Raw genomic sequence first — 27,963 nt, 5'->3', positions numbered from 1 at the left:
TTAACCTACTTGGCAATAAACCTGTTTCTGATTCTGATTTCTGATTCTACTTAAAGTCCCAAAAGTAAAAAAATCATTATGCATTCAAGAATTATGTATAATATTAGATTATCTTATTTTATTTTATAATTATTGATGCAGTGTTTATCAAGGTAAAGGTGCGGCTAGTTTAATGACTTTGTATACTGCAGGGTAGCTTGTGAATGTTACTCCAGGTGTAACTAAAGTCCTTTTTAAGTGTTGTTTATATTTCACATTATTAAACAAAATCTGCAACGGAACTAAAGATATGAAATACATGTAGTGGAGTAAGTACATTGTTTACCTCTGAATTGTAGTGTGGTAGAAGTACAAAGTAGCAAGTACAAGTCTCTCAATGGTGTACTTGAGTACAACAGTTGAGTAAATGTACTGAGTTTCTTTACACTACTGTTAATTTTACACTGTTGTATTTCTACTTATAGAAGCAAATCAGTGTACTTCCTCCACCGCTGTTGTTTAGTGTCTTCTTCCGTGTTTGGCTCAGATTGACGGACACTTCAATAGGAGCACGACAGTGAACGCGCTGCACGGAAATAAAGAGTTCCCGCGGCCAGCAGGGGACTCACTCCATCTAATTATTTCAACAAATGGCACCTGTTCGCTTCAAAGGAGAACACGGGAGGCCACGAAACTACTGTATCCTGGTTCGCTCAGAACTCCGGTCTGACGTCTTGTACAAAGTAGAAAGTCCTGCCGCGAGTTCATTTGGAAACACACTGTTGAAGAACTCAACCGGAACAGGTGTAGGCGACCACTGGTCGTGAATTTTAGGTAAGTGGCGGTATTTTGGAGATTTAAACCTTTCACTCTTCACATTTCTGTTGCGACTCGGTGTCATTTGTAATATTGACTGGCATGTTTCATTCATTCCTTTTAAATAAGTGATTTCTAGAGCCGCTAAAGAGATAAAACATGGGCCGAAATATTCTGAATGAAAACAGGAAAGCCACAACTCTTCCTCTTTCATTTTGCTGTATCGAATCGTTTTGCTGAATGACTTGTGTCTGTTCTTGGCACCTTTTTTATTGTCTTCTTCAAGTTGCCTTATGCTGTAGAAATCTGATATCACTCGTGATCTATTTTATATTCAAATACTGTGTAAATTCGCTTGAGGGAATAATGTGTAATGTTGGCACACATCACAGATTTAGAAACTACTCAAGCTTATTTAAATTTAGTCAATAATATTTTCTTCTTCCTTATCCTTTGTTCTAATTGTCATTACAAAAAACTGGACCAACTGGTCAGTTGTGCAAAGTAACATTTACTCAAGTACTGTACTTTAGTACCATTTTAAGGGACTTGTACTTTACTTGAGTATTTACCTTTGTTGCTACTTTGTACTTCTACCCAACTACAATTAAAACTAGCTGCATCTCTACCAGCTTTGATAAGACTTTATTGCATCAATAATTATAATCAAAACATATAATATATTATTCAGAAATGTGCCAATTTGCATGATGAATACTTTTACTTTTGGTACTTTTAAGTATATTTTGATGGTAATTATGTTGTACTTTTTGTTGAGTAACATTAGCAACAATAAAGGACTTATTACTACACTCTTGCGGTACTTCTACTTTCCCCACCTCGGCCACTGGTGAACCATTAGTGAAACTGCAGCTTGGACTGTGGTTTCCTTTTCTGGAACACCCAAAGACTGTCCTCTTGAATCAATTATGAGGGAGGCTGGCTTGAGAATAGATTAAATGAATTATGAACCAGTGAGAGTGAGTCTCAAACTGAACAATGATCACCTGCAGACACAGATATCAACATTGCAGTGATATCTTGTGTCACATAGCAGGAAAAAGCCTCTTATTTTGCCCAGGCAGGGTGATGTTATTGTCCTGTCATGTTCCACGTAGCTACTTCCTGTAGCAGATGACAACTGGTCATTACTGGTGATGTGACTGAGCAGGGGTGGATTCAAGGTGTTATGTGTCATTTATTAACAGATGAGGGACTTGTGGTTTGTTGGCCTACCTGCTGCCACGTGGGTCCTGGAGGATTGTGGCCGAAGCAGGTGAATTCAGGTGCTTACAGAGAGGTGTGGTGTGTTTGTTCACTCTCTCCTCCTCCCTGGTCTCTCCACCCACCCTGTGGGACTGTTTCCTAAAGAGACGAGGAGGAGCGACAATGGCAAGGTTTCCTGCTGCTATGACACTTGCACAGACGCACAAACCGGTTTAAGAAATGATCTTCTTCCCTGTCGCCTTTTCCTTTGCCTGGGGAATACATCACAGAATGTTTAGAGGGTAAAAGCAGGTAAGGTTTTCAGTAGAGTTGGTTTTGAATAAAGCCTTAAAACCCTCAGGCTACATGCAGGAATAATTTTGCAGCCAGTACCTGAGGAATAATTTTGCAGCCAGTACCTGAGGAATAATTTTGTTTGTTTTTCTGTTTTTAACAGCCTCGGGAGCAACATATATATTCGGAAAGATGCGTCTGTTACTTCGACGGCGTTTGTCCCCCCTTAAACTGGTGCTCCTTGGGGGGACTCTCTTCTTGGTGGTCATAGTGGTGCTCCAGAGGGATGTTGGCCCCTCCCCAGGTGGTGACCCCTGGTTTCAGGAGCTGGTCGTAAAGAAGGATAAAGTGATGGTGATGGTACGAGACGCTGTCAACAACATTGGATTCCAGATCAGAGCTCCGCAGCCAGTGTCAGTCCTGATGCAGCCCACCGAGGACACCAAATGCCCCTCTGGAATCTACACTCAGACTGAGCTCAAACCTCACCTGGAGAGACCATCTCAGGACCCCAATAGCTTCGGGGCTGATGGGAAGGCATTTTTGAAAGACAATCTGTCCCCTGAGGAGGAGAAGGAGAAGGAGGAAGGTATGACTCGCCACTGTTTCAACCAGTTTGCCAGCGACCGCATCTCACTCAGCCGTAGTCTTGGGGACGACACGCGGCCTTCAGAGTAAGAACATGTTCTCAAAATAATATGACACGTGGTAGATTAGCCGCCCTTTCACCGAGAAGAGTGCCGACACGCCAGATAATATCTTGGGTCTCAGCTGGGTCATGCTCAGAGCTGTTAATTATTTACATAGATTTTCATATTGTGCTCACAACACAGACTACATGGCATTGAGCACATGTAAATGGGCATTATCTGGTGTTGTAAAAACATATTGTTTATGTATTCAGCCTATAACAACTAAACATGTCACAGGCTTAATAAGCCTTGAGCTATTTCTTTTATAACTGTTTGCTCATAACTCTATTTGCTGTTGAGCACACATTGAATATCTGCAAACGGGTACGTGGCTCTTCAAGATATGTTACTTTTAGTCGGATAGGCCTCTCACTCCGACACTCTCTTGGTCTTCTTTTTTTTTCTGGCGCGGTGCACGTCATCCAGGTGTGTGGAGAGGAAGTTTCGTCGCTGTCCTCCTCTGCCTACCACCAGTGTTATTATTGTCTTCCACAATGAGGCCTGGTCCACCCTCCTCAGGACGGTCTACAGCGTCCTGCACACGTCTCCTGCTTCCCTGCTCATAGAGATCATCTTGGTAGACGACGCCAGTGTTGCAGGTAGGAAAAATATAAACACACACACAAATGACCACACATAAGTTGAACACTCGGAACATATAAAATACCTTTTGTAAGAGTTTTGCAGGAATCACTTTTTTGTGATATTTCTGCTCTTAATCGGGCAGTAAATGAGAGAAAATGTGTATGTTATACTAACCTATTGAGTGCCGGGGAGTTGGTGGTTCAGTCATTTGAATGTAAGAACCTAAAAAAACATACATTATGAAATATTATTAAACGACACTATAAAATCACCAGGAAGCTCTTGTCAATCATTTCTTTCTAAGGGTATACGTGGGGAAACACTGCAGAGCACCTTTGGAAAATCTTATAGGTGATGTATTAATTAAACTGACCTTCAAGTTTTTATGGCATGGATCCACTGTAAGCTGTGAGCGTTGATAAGAAAGGTGTCAGTTTGTGTTTTTTAGCAGCTTGCACACACAGTAACAGGCAGTCGGTATCATAAATAAACATGGCACTGTGTATTTTACTATAGTTATGTGCAATAGGCTGACCTCTAGTGAAATACGAATTACTGTGGTGCGCACCAACATGACAAAAGACTCTCCGTGAGCTCCTCCACCTCGGTGAGAGCTGGCAAAAGTGACAGGCTTCTTTTATCATGGCTGTTCCAGCTTTGACATACAAGTGTAGCTTTGTAGTATGTTTTGCATAGGAAAATGTTTCTATGACTTCACTGTGCAAACTGTTCACCTTGAGGAACTGTCACAGATAACTGTGCAGCAACAACATAACACAGTTGTCTGTAAACATTTGGTATCATACTGGACATTTTAATATCCAAACCTGCTGTCACTCCCCCTTTTGGTTTATTGATTGTTCTGCACATTTGGTTAATTTTATTCACTTTCGTTCCAAAACATTTGACACTAGCTTTCCTTCGAAGTGAAGCAGGTATGTAAACAACTGAAGTCATGCACATTGCTTCATTTGCTGTTAGATACTTCAGCATTTAGCAGAGTTGAAACATCCTCTTTGACAGTTATTTTAATAACCTCAGATACAGTTACCCTCAGCTGTATTTCGTATTAAGGAACTTCACTTTTTGCTAAGAGCACAGCAGCTCTGTCACAACGTTTAAACATGCGGTTGGCCGGCAGATTGCCTGAGAGAGATTGTGGTCATAAAAGGAGAAGTATAGCCCACTCTTACTCGAACCCTTTCCACTTTGTTGTTATTCTGGCAGTGGTCTCAAAGGTATACATAGGATTGTTTCACTTTCTTTCTGGGGAAGCAATTATCCATATTCATTCATATTTAATGCTGAAAATAGTAGTTTTCAATGACAACTTCTGTTTCAAGTCTGTTGTCTCTGACTAAACTCTGCAACACTATAGAGTGTAGTTCAAAATGTTCACCAGTAACCATCACATTTTAGAATACATTTGCATTGTTTTTAAATGAAGATGAGGCGTACACAATAATGTTTTTCTCCCTACAGAGCACCTGAAGAGCCAACTGGAGGACTATGTGCGTCAGCTGAAGATTGTCCGTGTCCTGAGGCAGCCGGAGAGGAAGGGCCTCATCACTGCCAGGCTGCTGGGGGCCAGTGTTGCTCAGGGAGAAGTGCTAACCTTTCTCGACGCACACTGTGAGAAAACACACACACAACAACAAGAGCAACAATACACAAGCCACCTTGGCCGTTTTCAAGCATTAGTATGTAGCTACTTGGGAGAAATTGCACTACCAGGGTTAGGGATTTAGGTGTTTTTTTCAATATTTGCTAAATACTCACCATACTGCCATAAAGTGTCTCATATTTCCTTTAATTCTCAAAAAAGTTGGTTTGTGCTGTATACGTAATGGCAGTATTTTGGATAAAATTGTGGTCATGATTGTTTTGCTTAATATCAATGGTTATTCATGTCTCGGTCCAATTTAAAAACTTGAATCTGTGTTGTATTTCATGCACTCATCAGTAAAACGTTCAGTAGACGTATAAATTATACTTTGTTGACCATAATTTGTTAGAAACAGATAGTGCTTGATTACAGCATGCTTGAAACGAACACAATGTTATGTAATACTTGCATGTTGAAGCCATGCATTGCCCTCTCAACCCATCATAACTCTGTTTACCTAAAACGTAAAGATAGTTAAACATATTTGTCTTGTCTAGGTGAGTGCTTCCACGGCTGGCTGGAGCCCCTGTTGGCCCGCATTGTCGAGGAACCCACCGCTGTGGTTAGTCCAGAGATCACCACCATTGATCTTACCACCTTTCATTTCAACAAGCCCGTGGCCTCGAGCCGCGCTTACAACCGAGGTAACTTTGACTGGAGCCTGTCCTTCGGCTGGGAGCAGATCCCTGAGGAGGCGAGGAAGCTGCGCAAGGATGAAACCTACCCTGTAAAGTAAGAAGGATCCTGTTGGTTTCACTAAGAACGAGCTGAATCATTTAGGTGTATAAACATTTGTATCTTTCTCTGCAAATTACAGAACCCCTACTTTTGCTGGAGGTCTCTTCTCAATCTTGAAGACGTACTTTGAACACATTGGAACATACGATGACAAGATGGAGATCTGGGGCGGTGAAAATATTGAGATGTCCTTCAGGGTAAGTCTCTGTCTGTACTCTTTCAGTGCCACACATTTAACTGCATTTGTATCTACACTGAACAAAAATATAAATGCAAGACTTTTGTTTTTGCTCCCATTTTTCATGAGATGAACTCAAAGATCTAAAACATTTTCTACATACACAAAATAACAATTTCTCTCAAATATTGTTCACAAATCTGAAAAAATCTGTGATAGTGAGCACTTCTCCTTTGCCGAGATAATCCATCCCACCTCACAGGTGTGGCATATCAAGATGCTGATTAGACAGCAGGATTATTGCACAGGTGTAACTTAGGCTGGCCACAATAAAAGGCCACTCTGAAACGTCCATTTTTGCTTTATTGGGGGGGTCTGGGGGGGTCCGAAAACCAGTCAGTATCTGGTGTGAGGGTTAGGGTTAGGGTTTGGGTAATGTTGTGAATCAAGTGGCCCATGGTGGTGGTGGGGTTATGGTATGGAGAGGCGTATGTTATGGACGACGAACACAGGCCACTCGATTCACAACATTACCCTAACCCTAACCCTCACACCAGATACTGACTGGTTTTTGGACCCCCCCAGACCCCCCCAATAAAGCAAAAATGCACGTTTCAGAGTGGCCTTTTATTGTGGCCAGCCTAAGTTACACCTGTGCAATAATCCTGCTGTCTAATCAGCATCTTGATATGCCACACCTGTGAGGTGGGATGGATTATCTCGGCAAAGGAGAAGTGCTCACTATCACAGATTTTTTCAGATTTGTGAACAATATTTAAGGGAAATGGTTATTTTGTGTATGTAGAAAATGTTTTAGATCTTTGAGTTCATCTCATGAAAAATGGGAGCAAAAACAAAAGTGTTGCATTTATATTTTTGTTCAGTGTATGTGAATTGTGATCCACAGGTGTGGCAGTGTGGGGGTCAGCTAGAGATCCTCCCCTGTTCTGTGGTGGGACATGTGTTCCGGTCCAAGAGCCCCCACACTTTCCCCAAGGGCACAGAGGTCATCACTCGGAACCAGGTGCGCTTGGCCGAGGTCTGGATGGACGACTTCAAGCACGTTTTCTATCGCCGCAACAAGAACGCTGCCGTTATGGCCAGTGAGGTTAGTGAGATGGAAGTAACACGATGTTATGTGCACTGTGGATACAATGGCATTTATCACCCTGATTCCACTCAAGCGGCAAACTCCAAGTCTGAAAAGTGAAGCCAATAAGGAAGTGCCCAAACCGGCTTTCTTTCTAAAGCAAGCAGGGCGTCACTCATGGTTGTGAAATAAGTCCATAAAAGAATGAACCTCGTCCTCACTAGATATACTAACAAGAGCCAAGTGCTCTTTAATACAAAATGAATAATGTTCCTTTTTGTAAATGATGCACTAGTTTAAAGTAAAATGAACCATTAGGCAGCAAAAGCTTTAGGACATGGCCATCTTGTGATTGACCGTTTGCCACCAAGGGGAAGTCTGTGTTTTCATATTAGAACTTTGAACCTTTCACAGTTTGTCTTTGCGTTATAATATATTAGTCATACCTAAAAAGGTCTCATTGTTTTAGTTGTTTCACACTCTCCTGTAACTTCTGGTATAAAAAAAACACAAGATAGCAACAGCCAAAATGCTGAACTTAAGTCCTCAAATCTGTAGTGCACTACTAACCAATGGTTGAAATCATGGTCACTACGTCCACTTCTTATATACTATGCTGATGCCACCTGTTATGACCGGCTCGCAGGCCACAACGAAAAGAGATGGAGACGTACGAGGGTTTCCGAAAAAGCAACGGCACATTTATTGTGGCAACTCAAAAAGTAACACTGCAATGGGTTCTGCGAACAATCTCTACAAGTGAAATGAGAGGCTGGGCGAGGGGAAGGGATCCCGGCGAGAGTTTCCCACGTCAGTCCCGGAGAGAGTCGCGATTGCCCCGTGACTCAGAGCAGCAGGGCTTAAGTAGAACCTGTTGCGCAGGCCAGGTGTCCCCAGTTATGCTGATTGGCCTCCTCAGCTCCACCTCCATCACAGGACCTGCACCACACACGCACACTAACTGGCCACAGGCTCTGGGGCCGTCACACACCTTTTTTTACCTTTTAACCTATCATTTGCTTCAACAAGTTGATGTGTTCATATACGTACTGTACTGTTTTTTTTGTTAAATATGCCTCTTCAATGTTTGTAGAATAAGTATGGGGACATCTCTGAACGTCTGAATCTGAGAGAGAAGCTTCACTGCAAAAACTTCACCTGGTTCTTAGACACAATCTACCCAGAGGCCTTCGTTCCAGACCTAAATCCAACATTGTTTGGAACAGTAAGTCACATTTCCATTTTTCTTTATGTGCAAATCAACAATATGATACATGACACAAGTTACATACCCTCGGATGTGTCTTACTGTTATGTCATGTTTGTGTTTGTAACAGATTAAAAACTCAGGATCACAGAGCTGTCTGGATGTTGGAGAGAATAACCAGGGAGATAAACCAATGATCATGTACACCTGCCACAACATGGGAGGCAACCAGGTACAATGACTCACACGTATAAAATTAAGATTTTGAAGATAATATATAGTAATCTTTATTGGTACAGCACATTTGTACAGTGATGTAGCTTGAAGTTCTTTCCAAAAAGATGCAACACATTTACACAAGGGCATATAGACTATAGATTTAGACTATAAAAAGACAATATATGATCAAATATATTTACAAAATGTACAAAAAAAGGGAACAACAAGAATAATGATATTAATTAGAAGCCAAATTAAATAAATATGTTGTCAGCTTTCACTTAACATTTCCAGAGAGCCACCACCTTTAATAGCTCTTGGGTCAGGTATTTTATACTTTCGGAGCATGGTTATAGATCTTGATGTTCCCTAAGGTCTCTGATTGAATGATTGTCTCTTCTAGTATTTTGAGTACTCCTCTCATAAGGAGCTGCGTCATAATATTGGAAAGCAGCTGTGTCTTCATGCCACGCCGCAGCCAGAACCCGTGAAGCTGGAGCTATGCCAGCGGAAGGGGAAGGGCACCAGTGTGGCAACGCAGGAAGAATGGATCCTAACAGAGGTGAGCAAGGGCCAGTCTGAAGGAAAACGCTTTGTGGTCAACGCTTGTTCAAATTCAGTTAGATGAGGACTTCCCTGGTTGTCATGAGGTTGCCTGGCAACTGGCAGAATTTGGAAGTGTTATGGCAAAAAAAACTTATACAACTTTTTTTTGTTTGTCTTTACGCTTTTGTTTTCGTACAGATAGACAAAGACGTATGTATTAATTGTAGTGCACTTTAGAAATGCTAGTAGGTGAGCTAGCTATTTCACCCTGCTTCCAGTCTTTATGATAAGCTAACGTGCTGCCGGCTGTAGCTTTACATTTAGCAGACAGTCAAATGGTGGTATTAATCTACTTATTCATTCTGCTAGAAAGCAAAGAAGCACAATATTCCAGCATACAAGTCTTATTTATTTAATCCATTTTCTATATTAATTCATCTTTTTCTCTGATGCTATTTTCCAGGAACATCTCCTGAAGAATCCCAGCAGTGGGAAATGTTTACTTCTGAAAGGAGGCCAGGTTCAGATGGGCGACTGTAATGCTGCTGACCTCTTCCAGCACTGGACCTTCAGCTGACCTCCCCATCCGCCCATCAGGTGACCCCCTCACCATGTGTCCCCTTCCTCAGACTTGGGCCCCATGGAGCCAGCTCAACATTGATCCAGAAGGATTTCATGCTGTGGAGCTTGGGGCATTCGGCCCTACTTAGTGGACATTCAAACATGGAGGACAAAGAAAAGACAGTCCTGGTCACTTCACAGAGGAAGACGTTTGGGTTGGCCTAAATCTGTTTTTAATGTATTTATGATGGACTCTGAAGAAAAATCTTTAAAGGTGGCTGGGGATTATCAGAAACTTGGACTTGGCTTTGGCTTTCAGCAGTGGCAGCTTGACTGTGATAGATTGGCTGTGAACTGCAATTATCTCATTTCAGTGAATTTACACTCCAGCTTGAAAAATTAAATAACCATTCAGTGCCTTTTTTTTGTTCTGACAATGAATGTTGAAACATGACAATAAGCAAGTCTTACTCTTAACCCAAAAGCAAGAGATGTCTGTTTTTAATAAAAAGAAAGAAGAAAAATTATCTTGGGATTTTCTTTTTATTGCCATAAGTATTACAAAAATCAATCGGGAGCTTAAACTGTGAAATACATTTAAGTTATAGCCAGCTTCATCTGTCCTTAATAATGTGTTCAAGGTAATAAACTTAAATTGTTATTCAAATGTTCTTTTTTTGAAATGGTCAGTATTGATTTACCTGGTGATCTCATGAAATAATGATTAACTCACTGTGGTTCTCACATATAGTCATTTGGATTTAGATGGCCTGCAATAATTCATGACTTAATTTACAGTCTTGTAAAAGTTGCGTTGGCAGAGGCTATGTACTGATGAGAACTCTTTCTGCAACAAAGCCATAGTGCTTTCTCAGTAAGAGGCTTCTGTTAATGTTTACGCAACATTTGTCCAAGGTGTGGTTTAGGAGGAAGGAACATTCTTGCCAATTGTTATACGTCGGACAGACCTGAAATGTAAGTTTAGATGAATAGGTAGGACTTCTCCAGGTTAACAAACCGGATCTTAATACCTGCAGATTTAATTTCATACGTGGAATTGTCTTCACGCCCAAACTGCAGAGGTTGGAGAGAGGATACTCAACATTATTGCACAAGGAAGCCGTCACATTTTCTCAATACCTCTTCGCAGCGATAGGTGGCAGCATACACTTGCTGACTTTTTCTGCAAGGCAAGAATGACAATTGAAATGTCCCCATGCTGAGTGTGTCGGGGAATGAGAGTAGCCACAGTAACTGCAGCCGCAGAACAGATGGGACAGGAGATGAGCTCTGAGCCTTTCACTCGCTCCGAGGTGTTTGGACAGCTCAGGAGGGAGCTCTATGGAGAGGAGCAGTCCTCTCATTCCAACACACACACATTCATCATCCTGGGAGCCTCTGTGAGTATAACCTCTCAACTTCTTACAACACGACATGAATAACTGCAGTTTCCTCGGTTTAACATTGTTACTCATTCACTTCCTTTGACCCGATTGAAAAAGGATCTGTGGAAATGCTCTCTTTCACATGTATACAAGTCTACAAATGGTCTTGTTTGCTTGTATAAAGTGACAGGCCCAACATGAAGTTGACACAAAGCCTTGCAGAAAACTATTGACCTGGGGAATGTTGCAGTGTTAGCTCATGTTAAATGAAATGTGCTGAATCTACCTTTGCCTTTGTTGGTCTTAATCCCGGCACTAGTTCCATAATCTAGTTGTTTTTCCTGTCACCCAAATTGTTTCTTTCCCTTCCTGAAGCCAGTAATCTAGAAATAATCTGAAGTCTCACAGTCCTGCAAAGAGGGAGTGTTCAAAGTTCTACCGTGACTCAATAGATCCACCCACTTGGCATGGCCCCATGTGAAGCTTACTTACTCTTTGGACTCTTAATAATGGATTATTATCAGCCACATTGTTATCTGAAGGACTTCTTGATCAGATCTAAAAACAAGTGTACTTCAATAGGGGGATCTGGCTAAAAAGAAGATCTATCCAACTTTATGGTAAGTAAGAATTTCTTCTCAAACACCAAAGCTCTACTATTTGTTTTGGTCACTTTTTATCCTGAGGAGTTTAACCTTTGGATCCCTGCTTTTTGACTGTCCTTTCTCTAGGTGGTTATTCAGAGATGGCCTGCTCCCAGAGGACACCCACTTTGTGGGTTTTGCCCGGTCTAAGCTGACTGTGGAGGACATCAAGACAGCATGTCTGCCTTATATGAAGGTAGGAAATCTGAGGCGACTTGTTGGCTATCTGAGAAAGGATTGTTGATTGTGTGGGGTCTTTTCTGGAATAATTGTTTGTCATTTCCCTCAGGTCACTGATGAAGAGAGTGAGAGTCTCTCAGCCTTCTTCAGTAGGAACTCCTACCTGAGCGGCAGGTATGACGATGACAGCTCTTTTGCCCAACTCGACTCTCATCTGTCGTCTCTTCCTGGGGGATCCAACGCCAACAGACTGTTCTACCTGGCTCTGCCCCCCACCGTCTACAAACATGTCAGCACAAATATAAGAACCCACTGCATGAGCTCCAGGTCAGTGTCTGTTTTACTCAACGATGGTTCACCTGCTATTCATCAACATTGCTCTCATGGCCTATGTGTGTGAAACAGAGGCTGGAGCAGGCTGATTGTGGAGAAGCCCTTTGGACGAGACCTCCAGAGCTCTCAGGAGCTGTCAGCCCACCTCTCCTCCCTGTTCTCAGAGGACCAGATCTACCGCATAGACCACTACCTGGGCAAAGAGATGGTCCAGAACCTCATGGTGCTCAGGTAGCTAACTCAATGCACACATTCCTAAGCACTATACCACTAGTGAAGTCCTTAGCACCATTAATTCTATTTAATTACTTCTCATGATCTCTTCCTTCCTGTGTCACTAGTACTGGAGGGTTTATTCTACAAATGTCTTATTCTCTCATTGTCAGGTTTGGAAATCGCATCTTTGGACCCATATGGAACAGGAACAGTGTGGCCTGTGTGGTTCTCACCTTCAAGGAGCCTTTTGGCACTCAGGGCCGTGGAGGATACTTTGATGACTTTGGTATCATTAGGTGAGGACCATTACATTTGAATAAAAGTCAAAACAATTAATACAATGTTATTTTTACACTAGAGCCTTCACTTGTGCTGATTCTACTTCTTGTTCCTCGTGTAGAGATGTCATGCAGAACCATCTCCTGCAGATTCTCTGTCTGGTCGCCATGGAGAAACCTGCTTCCACCAGCCCCGACGACGTGAGGGATGAGAAGGTAATGACTGATTGAACAGAAAGATTTAGCATTTTCTGTCTAAATTCCAGAGCATCGTTGATGATCCAACACTTTATCCATTGATGAACTATAGGTGAAGGTGTTGAAGTGTATAGCTCCTGTTACTGGATCAGATGTGGTGCTCGGCCAGTATGTGGGCGACCCTGAGGGGGAGGGGCAGTCCAAACTGGGTTACCTTGACGATCCCACTGTACCAGCAGGGTCCTGCACGCCAACTTTTGCCACAGCGGTGCTTTATGTCCAGAATGAAAGATGGGATGGTGAGTGAAAACATTTATTATCTTTTTCATCACTTGTCTTAGTCTTCACCTCCCCCAGATTTTCTCAGTTTCTTTGGCGTCCTCTCATTAACTCTCCCCCCACCAGGCGTTCCTTTCATCCTGCGCTGCGGTAAAGCTCTGAACGAAAGGAAGGCAGAGGTGCGTCTGCAGTTCACTGACGTGCCGGGAGACATCTTTGCCGAGCGCTGTCAGAGGAACGAGCTGGTGGTGCGGGTGCAGCCGGACGAAGCCATTTACCTGAAGATGATGACCAAGAGGCCGGGGGTCTACTTCAGCCCAGAGGAGACGGAGCTGGACCTCACCTACAGGAGCAGATACAAGGTGCTGCACCTTTCTCAAAGAATCCATTGTGCATCATCATTTAGCTTTTCGCCCTCTATCAGTTATTTTCAAGTTTATCATATGCACAACAATATACAACATTAATATCTTGAATCTTGGGCTCCCTCCAACAATGAACATTTATATACAATAAATAATATGTAAAAGAAAAAGGTATCGTAAGAGTAAAGGCAAACTTTATATACTTTTTGATATAGAGCAATTTTCTTTGTGTCATTTGATTCTCCAGATATGTTGGTCATGCTCTATTTCAAAAGTCAAATGAATCTTCAACATACAAAAATTATTTAGGTGACATTTGACACCTATTCAATGTTTTCCGGTGACATACTGTAGATGGTTTGAAAATAAATAAAAAGTAAAGGAAACGTCACTTAGTAACCTTAAAAAATATTGTTAAAAATCTAAAGTTGGCCAATTTATGGTTGAATTCTCTTTTCTATTTTCTGCCTAAAAGATTTCAACCGATTCCACCATATCTCATACTTGGTGAATTGCAATATAGTTTACTCTCCTTACTAATTTGTATTAAGAAACCTGAAATAAGCAAGAATTCACCGTTTTTAAACGGCTGCCATCTTCTTCCAGAACGTGAAGCTCCCGGATGCTTACGAGAGGCTGATACTGGATGTCTTCTGTGGAAATCAGATGCACTTTGTCCGCAGGTCGGTTTAACTATTAACTGTCATAGCTTATTGTCTATTTATTTTATATAATGTGCTCTTTTTTTTTTAACTGCTCTGCTTTCTGTCCCAGTGATGAGTTGAGGGAGGCCTGGAGGATCTTCACCCCCCTTCTCCACCAAATAGAGGAAGAGAAGAAACCACCCATCCCTTACACATATGGAAGGTAACATAATGTCTCTATCTCATGAGACAGAAATAAATAAACAGTGCATTTTCCATTTTAGTGATCATTTCTCTTCCACCCTGTCGTTTCTTTGTTGGCAGTCGTGGTCCGGGCGAGGCGGATGACCTGGTGAAGAGGGTGGGATTCCGCTATGAGGGAAAATACAAGTGGGTGCAGCCCCACACAGCATGATGCCTTCTGTCACACACGCGCACACACATTCATGATCAACCAAACGTTTACAAACAATAAAGTTCACTGCCTTCTCTCACGGCTGTGTGTTGATTTTGTCTGCATGTTTTAAAATGCCACTGCTTTTTATCCTTAATCACTCAAAATGAATGTGGAAATAGCAATAACTGTATGAGTCTGATTTGAGTGTTCACCTGTAAATTAAAAATATCTATGAAATAAATCATAATATTGACCACACCTGCTCTTTTTCTTTTCTTTTAACAGTAGGCCTACTGATCACCTAACACCAAGGTCATAGGTGTGTCGGATTCATAGGGGTTTATATTGGCTGTTGTAATGTATGTTTTCTTTGGTGCATAATCACTGAAACTAGTGATCATCATGTTTTTGTGAGCTTAGCATTTATATGTACATAGGGAGCAGGTTCTCTTCACTGGGTCATGTTGCACCGTCGTGCTTCTACAGTAGCCCAGAACAAACCAAAAACTGGTTCTAGCGAAGGCCTTTGGCATTTATAAGGTCATCTGGAGGCCACCGTAGATTAGATTATCTAACATCCAACTAAATCCTACACAATGTTCCTGAGATATGTGAGTTGTACTTACATGATTGTTGACCTTTATTTGATGGATGCAGTATGGGATCAATATTGACTCGTAGGTTCATTTTAATGTTTTAGAACATAAACCTGTTCTCTGCTATCAGTACACCTGTGTTTACAGTCATCACTACACCATGATGCCAATGAATGTCAAAATATTTGTACTAGGAAGAACAGGTGACGCTTAAAGGAAACAATTTGAAATGTTCTGCTACAGGTAAGAATAACCTTCAGGTAGTTGTTTTAGGATAAGATAACAATCTAAAATACACTTTACTAACATTTGTATTGGTTAATCTGTCACAATGTATGAATATGTTTTAACATCACCACTTCCATTTACTTGAAATAGCTGTTAGATTTGTTTGACCCCCTGCAACAGACTGAAGCTGTTTCCTGTCACCTATGTGTGTCTCTACTAGGTGCATGGCCTATCTGGCTACAAACACACTCTGACCAATAGCGGAACGTGTGTGATCCTATCAGAGGACCATGGGAAGTGAAGCAAACATGTTTTTTAACAACTTCTCCTCTGGGACTGCTGTATTTGTTCTTTCATGTGTTGTTTGATTTTCACTGAACAATGTCTGTTTATTGGGAAAAATAAAGCATAAAAAGGAATCAGGTCATTCTTTATAGTTGAGTTTTTATTCTATGGAAGCTCGTAAAATAAATAAGATTTGCCGGCTAGTACAACAGCACTGTACATGCCATGGGAACGTGAACTGAGATATTTGTATCATGTCTTTAAATAGTGTTTTCATTTTTAGTATTCAACTAACAAACACTCATAAAAGAATAAATAGTTCTTTTTTTGCGAAGAGAAAACATGTGAGGTAACCTGAAATATTAGGAACTCTTTGGCCATGACAGACTGAAGGCAGTCTGAGTTCACAAAATAGCTTAGCTTTAAAAAAAAAAACATTCCCATTGTCACCTTCCCTTCATCTTCCCAAATGCAAATGAGGTTATTTTTGAAGTGTGCATCCCCTTTCAATATCTTCGCTGCAGTGCACGGCGGCTCCGTCCTCGATGCCTCTCGCATACAGACGCACCAGCTGGCCATGAACCCTAAGAGAAATTAACACGTTAAAAAACTGTACTACTCAGAAACAATCATCCTTTATATTCAGTGAGCTATTTGGTTTTCCGTTGGTATTGATGACTAACAGAGATGGCAAAAGTAAACACATCCTTTACTCAAGTAGAAGTACAGATACTCATGTTTAAAAAGACTCTGGTAAAAGTAGAAGTACTGACTAAACCTAAAGAGTAACGGACCTCACTTTATATTAATAGAACAATAATGTCATTGTTAGCTAATGAATGTTTCAATGCTGAATAACGGCAACATGACAACGTTTTCATTGGTCGCTCTTGTTTAAAGAAGACCAGGAAATGATGGATACACGGAATCAATAGGCACGCAATGACTAAATAATAATGAACCCGCCACCAAACACAGATTAAAACAAAAGTAACTAACCTGTTTTGAAAATGTAAGAAGTAAAAGTACAGGTATTTGTGTTAAAAATGTTATGTTGTAAAAGTAAAGAGTCGTTAGAAAAATAAGTAGTGGAGTAAAGCACTGATACCAGAAACATTTACTTAAGTACAGTATTTGTACTCCACTACTTCCCACCTCTGATGACTAAGATGAGTAACAATATGATACTGTAAGAGGATAATACAGTACTTTTTGCAACAACAAAAAAAACCTATTTGAACTCTTACCTGCTGAGGATCTCGGTGGAAGGCAGTATCTCTCCGTCACAGTTCCACACGGACACAGCAGGAGCTTTGCTGCAGCAAAGGCCGCACAGGAAGGGGTTTCCTGTTTTCTGCACGTTGGTCATTTCTCTACCCGGGCCTCTGTCTGCCAGATGCTGCTGAGATCCAGACCTACTAACAGTCTCAATATAGCCTCTCTCCTCTTCATCCATCCCACCACTCGACCCTCCAATCTCTTCATATTCTTCCTCCTCTTTGCCGGGGGGGAGAGAGAAACGGACGGCTTTTACACGGTGGACCTCCACAAACGGCAGGTCAAACTAAGAGAGGGGGCAGAGATCGGGATCAGGTAGTGTTTAAACGTACTAGTCCAACTAGAAGTCAATGGGAATTTGCCATTACCTGATCCTCTGTGCTTGTGTGCCTGTAGAGAAACTTGAGGAATCCCAGAGGGTGAGTGTCCCACACCAGGATGAGGTCCCCGGTGCCGTCCGCCAGGTGAGCCGAGGGAGAGAGGCCCAGAGGACTCTTGGGACACGAGCTGGACATGCAAGTGAGAGACACACACCTGAACCTGCCCTCCACAGTCACCCACTCACCTAGAGAGACACATAAAGGGAGACATGATGTTGTTATTATAACAAATAGTGTGTGTGTGCGTGCGTGCGTGCGTGCGTGCGTGCGTGCGTGCGTGCGTTTACCTTCTGAGTCACTACTGAACTGGCTGTAGTGGGAGCTGTATAAGGAGCCAGCGTCTGAAGAGTGGGGGAAAAGTCTTTCTGTGCTTCTGGAACACACACTGCACCTAAACACAAAAGCAACACAAATAATTGGAACTCTTAGTGAAATAACAAGCTCCTCACCATTGACACCCATTCATAACAGCCTTATAAAGCACTTGCTGACAGCCAGAGGCCTCTGCCTCAGACAAAGACGAGACAGGGTGCTCTCTAACAGGGGTCTCATCTTTCATAGATCAAGTTGCTCCTGCTTGGTCTCTTCCCTCCTCATGGTGCACCCAACACCATGTCCCTGCTGCGGCTGGTAGCAGTTACAGTGTCTCAAGCAGTGAATTTGAACCTGTTGACTGGTGCTTTATTAATAATGATGCTACTCTCAGGGACACTTTCTCTCCTCATTGCACAGGTTTATATTTTACTCACTTTCTTTAAACAACTTCCTTTTCAATGAATTGTCTCACTTTTAAACTTTTAATAGAAAACCTCCTTATTTTAAAACAAATGTATTTCCTAGGAGTAAGATTAGGTATCCAAAAAGAACAACAAGCTTTCAGCAGTTCATGTTATTATTGGCTTCTTCCAAAACGACCCCTTACACTCATGTTTTCATGGTCATTACTCTTGTGATCCAGTAAGTGTCAATTCAAAGTTGAAATAATAAAAGTTAAATAACTGCAACATAAGAACAATACTGTGGTGGTGGTGTTGTTTGGAGACGTTTGTTTCACAATCACATAATATTTGAAACTAAATTAATAAACAGGGATCCATAATGAATAGATAAGTAAAGAAATTACTCCCACGCTGTTTTAAGGTGAAACACCTTCTCATTGCAGATATAGAGTATAATTTGATATGCATGTCATGATTTTCTTTTTTAGAGTTCTGTTTTGTGTTCATAACTAATTGCACTCTGTGTACTCTTTCTTTGTGTCATTTCTTTTTAGCAGTTGGTGTTTTACCCTGAGAGGCAGCGTGTCCTGTCTCTGGGGCTGGAGAGCAGCGGGTCTGCTGGCAGATACTGAACTATGCCTGCATAGCTTCTGTTGCTCAGGTACACCATTGTGCCTTGATAAAGAGAGGAATACGGTTAGGAGGAAATGCACAACAGGACATGTGTCAACAACACTTTTAAAAGACCAGATATGTGGGAAATGTGGTTTGTATGTTATATGGGTTCCTTCCATATTAGTCATGTGAGTAAGAATTACAGAATACATTTAACATCAAACTGAAAGCTGAAATAGACACAGAGAATCAAACAGCGTCTTGTGCAAAATAAGCATGCAGTCATTTCTGTAAATGAATCATCAGTCCACACCTGAATAGTCATATCGCAGAGGTCCCATCCAGCGGTGTTTTTCACTCTCAGCCAGTACGTCCCCATAGAAGCCATAGCCCAACAGAGAGACAGAGTAACGCACCAGACCTGACGCCTGGTGGACCGAACACACATCCAAAGGCTGAGAGTCTCCTGCAAGGTATTGTGGGGAAAAGCAAGCGGCATACAGGCTTTACTTTGGAGCTCAGAGTTGACACAAGTATTTTAAGATGTATGTATGTACTTTGAGAGTATTTGAGATTGTATTGAAAATCCTTCCTCACCAATGATGATGTGCAGAGCTGAAGTAACAGGGTCGATCACTCCCACTGTGGCATAACACACACAGTCTGTAGAGCCTACAGTAGAGACAAATGTACATTATATCATTCAGCTTCAGACTTACAATAAGCGCAAAAACCATAAAGAATGAAACTCCGAACAACAAGGAAAGTGCTGATATATTCACTTCAAACTAGATCATACCATTGTAGGTGCTGGTGAATCAGTTACAAGGCCTAAATTAACTCAACAAGTGCTCGTGTTTTGTTTTTTATTGTAGAAGATGAATGTGTTACTGCTATAATTAAAGGAAGCCTACAAAAACCTTTCTTTTATGATAACACAACATGCTCTCTTTTTCCTTAAGATCATTGGATACTATGATGCTATATATTATTCTATCCTTCAAGATCATGGTGGCGTTCAACTTCTGATCTCTGAGAAACAGTATAACTAAAAGATGGAAGCAAACTTTTGTTTTATCCTGAAACAAACAACAAAATAGTAAACGTGTGATCTGATTTAACGGCCTTTAATATCAGTGTCATTACCTGCAGGGATGATGCCAATATGCCGCTGACAGGGCTGTAAATTGACAGTGGGATCATTCTCACAAAGGCCTGCCTCTTGTTGCGTCCGCCCAATCAAACCGTGGAGTATTTCGCTGAACATGCCATCTCCACCCACACACACCACACTGTTGTAAACAAACAGAGTTTCTGTTGTGAAGCACCTCCAAGAGAGCCATGTAATACTGGTTATAATGTCACAGTGTTTGCTCTGAAACTGTTATAACTCTTACCCATCAAAGCCTGTCAGGTCTTTCTGCAGGAGATGGTCTCTGGCCTGGTTTGCCCGCACTGTCACTGCAAAATAAATGTTAGGATTACACATATAGACGGATATCATTATTATTATTATTTTTACCTTTTTTATATTTCTTTTTTATATATATATATATATATATTAGGGTGGTCCTTAGTGCCATGTACATTTTCGAATTCATTTTTTTGTATTATTTGTTGTGGTAGTCAAGTAAACTCTCCTGGTGAATTTTATTCAAATTCCAACCACATTTACCCCTCCCACATCAACCTTAAAGTTTAACATGTACCCCTCCCTCATCGACCTGGGCTGCAACACCAGCAGCCACGGCCTGCAACTGAGGCTAAACTTCAAGGTCGATGAGGGAGGGGTAAATGTTGTCAGATTGAGGAAAAAATTCACCAGGAGAGTTTTCTTGACTAATAAAATTAATTCTGGGGGTTGGAGCTAAGACTTTCCGACTTTCAATTTTAAGGACCACCCTAATATATATATATATATATATATATATATATATATATATATTCATTTTTTCAGAATCATTAAAAGGTTTTAAAATAACAATAATATGTTTTATTACTTTTGGGACAATATATTGTCCAATAAAACTAGTAATCAAGAAAGGCCTTTCTTTAACATTACTCAAAATTAAAGATATTAAAATATGAGTTTTGTTTAAAAAAAATACAGACAAAGTTTGCCATTGTAATATCCAAAAAACAGTAATGCATTAGTTACTGATTACTAACCAATACATAATCTATCTATGCAACACCTCTTTGTTGTTTCTTACCAATAACATGACAGCTGATGCCAGCAAGCTCAAACAGAGGAGCAACCAGAGAGTGGTAGATCTTTCTTCCTTTCTTCTTCCCGCCATATGGGTTGATAAACACTAACAGCCTGTTAGGCCTCACCGGACCTGAACAATACATTTGCAAATATGTTATTGAGAGCCACAAACACTCTGGAGGATTGGAATATGACTTTTTGAATATCCATCCATACTGTGAGTTTTGAGAGCAGCTCTAAGGTGTTTGGTCCACTGGTCTCTGAGCACCCGACTGGGGACGCTGAACTGGGTTCGGCCCAGTGTCCATAGTAACCCATAAGAGCTCCCAGTGCTGCTGCGTTTTACGTAGAAAACTGTAGATAAATGTTGAAAATGCTGTAAAACCATGATATCGCCATGTGGGAGACACAGACACATATTTGAACACATTGCAAAACCAGTGTATGCAAATGACTCATGTTGTCATATATTTTTAAACTCCATGGCTGTGTAAAATATGGTTATTATTTACTGAAGCCTTGACTGTGGCCTTGGTTTCTTTGGGATATCTGAGAGTGTTGCATGAGAAGTTGAACCCACCTGTAAAGACTTTGTCTGTGTCCTCGATTGACTTCTGGGGCAGGATCTCCACCCGACCCTCCTCCACTCCAACCACCTCAGCCACAGGCACTGAAACTTTAATCACACAGCACAGACTTCAGCAGATGGGCTTCTTTCCGTACAATGAATAGAACATTTACTGGAAAGTCCTTTAGACCTTCTTTAGAGCAGATACGTTTACATGTGAAAGTAGGGGGCCAACGCAAAGGTGTAACATAACAGTGGCTGCATCCTAACACACTCAAGGTCAAGGAAATGCAGAGATATAACTAAAATATTACTGATGACTGAATTCCACTTCATTTGAAAAGTTCTATGAATCACTGGCACACATCAGAATTAATAATCCCACCTATTAATAACAAATATCGGCCTAAATGAAGGTCTATTAGCAACGGTGTTGTACCTTATATTTCATACTTCAGCTATTTACTTGAAAAATATGAGAGATGAGGATGATATCTACAAGGTAACAAGTGTAAACATCATTGCATCCTTTTAGGTGCTTTTGATATGTAAAACATATCAAAAACAAGGCATTGCACTGTAAAAAGTGACACAAGTGTCTTGTTTTAAGTGCAAGATATTCCCCCGGTCTACAGTGTGCGTGTGTGTGGGCGGAAGCATTTTGGTGCTAAGACAACATGCCAGGAGGTGTGTTAGTCCTCCATTAGCCAGTGTTGTCAGCAGGTTGTGTTTCGTGTTAGTGCTGTTCAACTTGTTCTTCACGTGTTGCACAGCTATGGGCTTAATTAAACGCTCCCTGTAATTGTCCAAAATAATACGTAAGGTGTTTTGTTCATGGTGTCTCCAAGTGTCCTCCCTACTTCCAAAGGTTTGTTTGCCATCACCCTGTTATGCCACCTCTGCTCAGAAATGACATTTAAACATAAATAAAAGCACGTGTTTATAGGGAGGACATTTGGGGAGATGGAGTAAAGAAAGCCACCTACTTGTTTTCTTGTCGCGATTCTTCTTGTCTAGCTCGGTCCAGTTGAAGTGCCAGCCTGTCAGGACTGCCCGGTATCTTTTACTCCCGACCCACACAGTAGACTCCAGCTGCAGATCCGTCTCCATCTGGAGAGGCGCTTCTCAGCCACAGCGTCGCTCTTTCCGGTTTATCAAAACACTCTTGTGATCACATTCAACACCCATCACTTTGTCATCACTGAGAAATACAGGCAGGTTGGCAATCTGATCTCGCCATTCATTTACTGATTATTCTGAAGTTCCTTCTTCCAAGACACATTAGTCCATTGTGCCTGCTCAATGTTGTCGACACCTGCCAGGCACACTGCTGTTATTCTCGAAATATTCGTTTCCTCTTCAGTCCCTCCCTGTTGACACCTGCTCGATTTGCATGTTGCACTGTGATTGGATGCAAAGCAGCAACTGTACTAAAGTATTAGCTTAAAGCCAGAAACTCTAGTGTACTCTTTGTGTTTCCAGTTATTTGCTCAAATAGTTTCATCGTAAATATTTCCTGTATGTGTTTCACTATGGGAAATTATACTAAGCTTCTCGTTTACAGGTGCACAGTAACCCAGAAAGAAGTGTCAAATATGTAATTGAGAGTGTTTCTATTTAGCATATTACATTGCCTAGGGACAGAAATATTCTTCCAATATTGTATTATTTTCTGTAATGTGGGAATGGGAGCAGAAATACAACTCAATGTGGAATCTGATGAGCTTTCTAAGAATTCAAAGATATAGTTATGAATTCAAAGTAATGACTTGAAAACCAAAGGGACTGACTTTTAAAGCACATGAAAAAACGGTGTCTTGAAAATGCTGCTTGTAACTGGCAGTTTTTGTATACACGAAAAAATATTAGATTTTGAACATATTTTTGAATATGGAGTGTAGCATCTTGAATAACATTACACTGTTTAGTGTTGTTTGAGGGTGTTGTTTTAAACTCTTCCTTGTAAACTTCCTGATAAATCAACATGTTGTTGGTAACTTTGTGTAAATGACGTTAATTTAAACTATTACATTCAGAAATAGATTTATGGTAGCATAGGTTAAAGGTAAACATACATTTGCATACACGGGACAGTAGTTTACATTTCAAGTTTTGAGTTCCAACCATGACCAGATTAACTCACTAGGGGGCATCCTGGGAAATACATTTAAATAGGCACTCACAGAGAAACCACCAAGACCTGATCCTCAGCATTTGAAATATTGTCAGAGCTTTGGACATTTCAACTAAAGAAACTATGCTGTCCCCAAAAGCCTCTGCAACAATAGAGGCAACAGTGTATATTTTTTAGACCTGAATGAGTCAGAATTCAGTCACAAAATGAATGCCTTAACACTTGACTTTGGTTGTTGTGAAACTTCTCATAGAAAAGGAAGTATGGGTTAATGACAACATGTAATGGTCAGCATACATAGACCAAACAAAACATGTAATCGTGTGAATATCCAAGGAGCTGTTTTTAGTTTTTAACTTTTTTACGACTGACTAGAAACCCAAGACATGTATACATTTTGTTGATATTGTACCGTCGTGGTTGAAGGTTGAAACAATTAATTATTTTCACATAGAAACAGGGGATCCGGGTTCCCCAGAGCAGTGAAACGTTTAGCCTAATGATAATCCAGCCTAAACCTATGGCCTAAACGTCGGTTCTAGGTTATAAAGAGTCCTGCTACAATCCACAATAACACATCCGGGTAACTATACATATTAAACCATCCTTCAAAATAAAAACGATGTATAGCCTATTTTCGTTCATCACGCTAGTGTTCGAACTTTTATTGTGAAGTCCCAGCGGACACTGTGACCGGAAGTGACTGTCGTTATTGTGGCACGCTCCTTCCTCCCTTTCCTTGCATGCTAGCTCGTCGATTTAGCTAGTTAGCGAGACAAGTCCTTTACAACTTTGTAGTATTATTATTATGAATTAATTGATCCGTGTAGTATATTTTATTTCTGTCTCCAGTCCAGATTACAAGCCAACTAACAAGATGAACATACGAAACGCAAGGGTAAGTGTGCTGAAAGCCTCTCGACAGCCATGCTGTTTCTACTGAGTTCACTGCTAAGCTAAGCTAAATGTTAAAAGAGCACAAGTATGGCCGGTTAAAGCGTTAGCATTGTGTCATGCATCTTTGTGACATCCAGTTTCTTTCTTTCAGCCGGAGGACCTTATGAATATGCAGCACTGTAACTTGCTGTGTCTCCCAGAAAACTACCAGATGAAATATTATTTCTATCATGGATTGTCCTGGCCGCAGGTGATTGACTGCCGTTTCCCACTTCTCATGTTCCTGCTAACACCAGTGCTACACAAACGCTGCTCAAAATCGTTAGTATATGTTTTACACTGTCTTTTAAATGTTTCAGCTCTCATACATCGCAGAGGATGAAAATGGCAAAATTGTGGGATATGTGCTGGCAAAGATGTGAGTATATGTTACCATATTTAAATGTTCACAACATTTTCACAAATTACACGTATAATGTTTTCCATAATAAACTAATGTGAAGTCTTAACAGGGAGGAGGACCCTGATGATGTCCCCCATGGACACATTACATCTCTGGTGAGTTTGAAGAAAGACACCTCTTAAATTTCCTCCATTATTTATATTACATGTTTTATAGTATTCAGAAATGGGCTTGCTTCTCTTGGACCAACCAAACCCATATCTTTGTCTTCCAGGCTGTGAAGCGTTCCCACAGACGTCTAGGCCTGGCCCAGAAGCTGATGGACCAGGCCAGTCGGGCCATGATAGAAAACTTCAATGCTAAATATGTCTCTCTTCATGTCCGCAAGAGGTAGATTGAAAGGGCTTATTGTCATATGCACAATAACTACAGTGTAGTTCTGGTAATGACAATCTTAATTCACAGGCTCCTTTCGACAATGCAACACACAATGGTACTGTGCACTGTTGAGTTGCTGTGGACCTGGTTTCACTTTGTTTGGATACATTATTGTGTGGTTCCCTGTTTAAAAAAAATGTGCTCAGAAAATGACAGCTCAGCGCTATGGTTTTCAAGGTTTTTACCAATCTTTTTTTCCTCTCACTGCAGCAACCGGGCAGCCCTGCATCTGTACTCAAACACACTGAAATTCCAGTAAGTATTTATTTGGTCCAACATAACTTAATTGCTATCATTGTAATGTATGTACTTTGTGTGGTTGTATTACAGTTTGTTTTAAATGAAAACTCGTCCTATAAAACATGGAAGAATTTATCTTTACTGTCACTGGGCGAGAGCAAGTGGTTCGGTTCAGGGCTCCATATCTATTTTTTCCATTTTGTTAAATGTTGGGCTTTCATGCCTATTCAAACATTTTACATATTCAGTTTTAAAACCAAACCAACACAAAACAAGTCTCATTTGTTCCCATTATTTGTACTTAATTTATCAAATTAGCCTTTGAATGATATTTTCTGTAAATATTTGTTCCAAGCAGGAATTTCAAATAATGACCGCTATAAAATGATGTTGGGGAAACATTTTTTTATTTAATAATGTATTTTACCTTAAACATTACAAATCAGTATACGCTGTCATCCATTTTATTAATAAATGACATATATGTTGCGAAATACTCACAAAGGACCTGCATTCTTAACAGCAGCTACGGCACTTTTAGATAGTTGTTCTAAATGATGTGATATATTGTTATGCCTCCACAGGATCAGTGAGATTGAGCCTAAATACTACGCAGATGGGGAAGATGCCTACGCCATGAAGAGAGACCTGGCCCACATGGCTGATGAGGTAACTACCCTGTCTGAGTTTATCCACTATGGCAACACATGTTGGCACAACATTTACATCATTTTCACAAGCCCCTTGTTACCTCATGGAACGATTAACTCCTCTGAACTCGCATGAGCAGTTTCTAATGACGATTGTGTTTTTTTTGGGTCTACATGTCCCACAGCTGAGAAAGCCTGGAGCACGTGTTTCGGGCCCAGAGGCCCCGTCAGGCCAGGGCCCGGTCGGTACCGGTGACCAGGAGAAGGAGAACGAGAAAGACAGCGGAGGAGAGAGCAAAGAGCTGAGTGAAGTCAGCGAGGCGACGGAAAGCACAGACGTTAAAGATTCTTCTTCTGATTCACAATGACGCTGCAGTCCTAGACATTTTTAAATTCATGCCTCCCTTCCTCTTTTTATCTCTATTTGACAGTATCCCTGGCTTAACAAACTGTGTGACTATCCCTGGGTCAAAGCCTTAACCATCACGTTTTTTTTCTCAAATCTTGCTTTCCACTGCAGTGATGAACAGAAAGACTTGGATAATGATGTGAATTGGGGTGTTCTCTAAATGAAACTAAAATGAAAAACTGGTGTCGATGTTTTAATTGGATTGCTGTTGTCATTACAAAAGTTGCCCAAAATTCTCTGAGAGTTAGAGAATTTCCAACGACTTGTGCTTTTCAAGTTTTCTCAATCCGGTCTCTTAAATATTTAAAGGAAATACTGCCAATAAATCTTTCAAATAATACTTTTCGCATTGCGCTTATTTCATAAAGGAAGTTAAAAGCAGTGTATTGCAATACACTCTGATAACACAATTAAATGTGGAAAGAGTGAATTCTTCACCACTTTATTTAATAGGCCCACTGCATTTTCTAAATACATTTAGTTTGAACGACACTTAATTGTAAACTCCTTTTTTACCAGTAACACCTACATGGCCAGTGAAGTGGTGAACGTGAAATTACACTTAAAATGATTACTTCTGTTGTATATATTATACAAAGTAATCACGATCCATGGGTAAGGTTTTGCATTGATAGTAAAAAAAAAGAAAGGCTTTCAGAAAGCGTGGGCTTAGATGGGATGAAAGCAGAAGAATGCTTTAGTTTGGTGGTTACGTTTTTTTACAAATAAAAACATAACATATTCTGATATAAATAATCATTCTACATACGGGGTTTAAGATAAATAAAAACATGCTACTGAACAAGTCAGGTTGAAGACTGCAGTGAATGTGCGACCTCTAAACATTAACCATCCTTTTTAAATTGACCCAACAGTGAGCATCTCAGACACTGTAGAGGGGATTTAATGTTAACCCGTGTTTCAAAGTTCCATAATAAAGCTTTATAAATATAGTAAAATAGGCAAACGATGGATAAAACTACGACTAGAAACAAAATGTTAATTTTGTATTTGTTTTAAACACTGATTGCACATTCTCCTCCTGTCAGATAGAGGAAGGAAACAGGAGTTAGACAGAAGTGCATGACAGATAACAGCATAGTATGCAAACGGACTTTCAGACATTTGTTTGTCACAACTATGAAATAACTCATTTTCACACCTTCATGCTAGTTTAACACTTTTCATCAAGAGCTGAGAGAGGCCAACGCTGCA

General features: G+C 40.7%; 4 protein-coding genes across 8 annotated transcripts; 3 read left to right on the top strand and 1 right to left on the bottom strand.

The window, feature by feature from the left end:
- The first annotated feature begins 543 nt into the window (after nt 1-543).
- Nucleotides 544-10,304, top strand: galnt6 (UDP-N-acetyl-alpha-D-galactosamine:polypeptide N-acetylgalactosaminyltransferase 6 (GalNAc-T6)). 2 transcript variants are annotated; one of them, XM_079677447.1, is made up of 11 exons: nt 544-813; nt 2,459-2,969; nt 3,414-3,586; nt 5,055-5,204; nt 5,736-5,970; nt 6,056-6,173; nt 7,062-7,262; nt 8,338-8,469; nt 8,582-8,683; nt 9,074-9,232; nt 9,680-10,304. In XM_079677447.1, exons 2-11 carry the CDS (start codon nt 2,488-2,490, stop codon nt 9,791-9,793), a joined length of 1,866 nt encoding a protein of 621 aa, XP_079533573.1. In that variant the 5' UTR covers nt 544-813; nt 2,459-2,487; the 3' UTR covers nt 9,794-10,304. The 2 variants fall into 2 exon arrangements, with proteins under 2 accessions (XP_079533573.1, XP_079533574.1); XM_079677448.1 differs by lacking the exon at nt 544-813 and adding an exon at nt 2,154-2,313.
- Nucleotides 10,305-10,713: 409 nt separating this feature from the next.
- On the top strand, nt 10,714-14,954 carry g6pd (glucose-6-phosphate dehydrogenase). Its single transcript, XM_079677453.1, has 12 exons — nt 10,714-11,177; nt 11,745-11,782; nt 11,894-12,002; nt 12,096-12,313; nt 12,392-12,550; nt 12,706-12,831; nt 12,936-13,029; nt 13,124-13,310; nt 13,417-13,652; nt 14,262-14,338; nt 14,430-14,522; nt 14,624-14,954. Exons 1-12 carry the CDS (start codon nt 11,013-11,015, stop codon nt 14,712-14,714), a joined length of 1,593 nt encoding a protein of 530 aa, XP_079533579.1. The 5' UTR covers nt 10,714-11,012; the 3' UTR covers nt 14,715-14,954.
- Nucleotides 14,955-15,947: 993 nt separating this feature from the next.
- Nucleotides 15,948-24,281, bottom strand: LOC307036835 (ceramide kinase). The gene is made up of 13 exons (XM_079677452.1): nt 22,564-24,281; nt 21,590-21,685; nt 21,226-21,363; nt 21,011-21,139; nt 20,195-20,258; nt 19,944-20,089; nt 19,395-19,469; nt 19,111-19,263; nt 18,752-18,857; nt 17,751-17,854; nt 17,452-17,648; nt 17,053-17,369; nt 15,948-16,389 (listed from the first exon to the last, which is right to left on the bottom strand). Exons 1-13 carry the CDS (start codon nt 22,685-22,687, stop codon nt 16,287-16,289), a joined length of 1,752 nt encoding a protein of 583 aa, XP_079533578.1. The 5' UTR covers nt 22,688-24,281; the 3' UTR covers nt 15,948-16,286.
- A 116-nt stretch (nt 24,282-24,397) lies between these two features.
- Nucleotides 24,398-27,088, top strand: naa10 (N-alpha-acetyltransferase 10, NatA catalytic subuni). 4 transcript variants are annotated; one of them, XM_079677443.1, is made up of 8 exons: nt 24,398-24,609; nt 24,760-24,858; nt 24,968-25,026; nt 25,112-25,166; nt 25,286-25,401; nt 25,657-25,704; nt 26,274-26,360; nt 26,518-27,088. In XM_079677443.1, the coding sequence occupies exons 1-8, from the start codon at nt 24,589-24,591 to the stop codon at nt 26,705-26,707; spliced, it is 675 nt and encodes a 224-aa protein (XP_079533569.1). In that variant the 5' UTR covers nt 24,398-24,588; the 3' UTR covers nt 26,708-27,088. The 4 variants fall into 4 exon arrangements, with proteins under 4 accessions (XP_079533569.1, XP_079533570.1, XP_079533571.1 ...); XM_079677444.1 differs by having other exon boundaries at nt 24,402-24,609; nt 25,660-25,704; XM_079677445.1 differs by having other exon boundaries at nt 24,403-24,609; nt 25,121-25,166.
- The last annotated feature ends 875 nt before the right edge of the window (nt 27,089-27,963 follow it).

This window comes from Notothenia rossii, assembly GCF_949606895.1.
Source record: "Notothenia rossii genome assembly, chromosome: 4".
Taxonomy (NCBI): Eukaryota; Metazoa; Chordata; class Actinopteri; order Perciformes; family Nototheniidae; genus Notothenia; species Notothenia rossii.
Note: the sequence above shows the minus strand (reverse complement) of the source record. Positions and strands in the feature narration are given on the sequence as shown.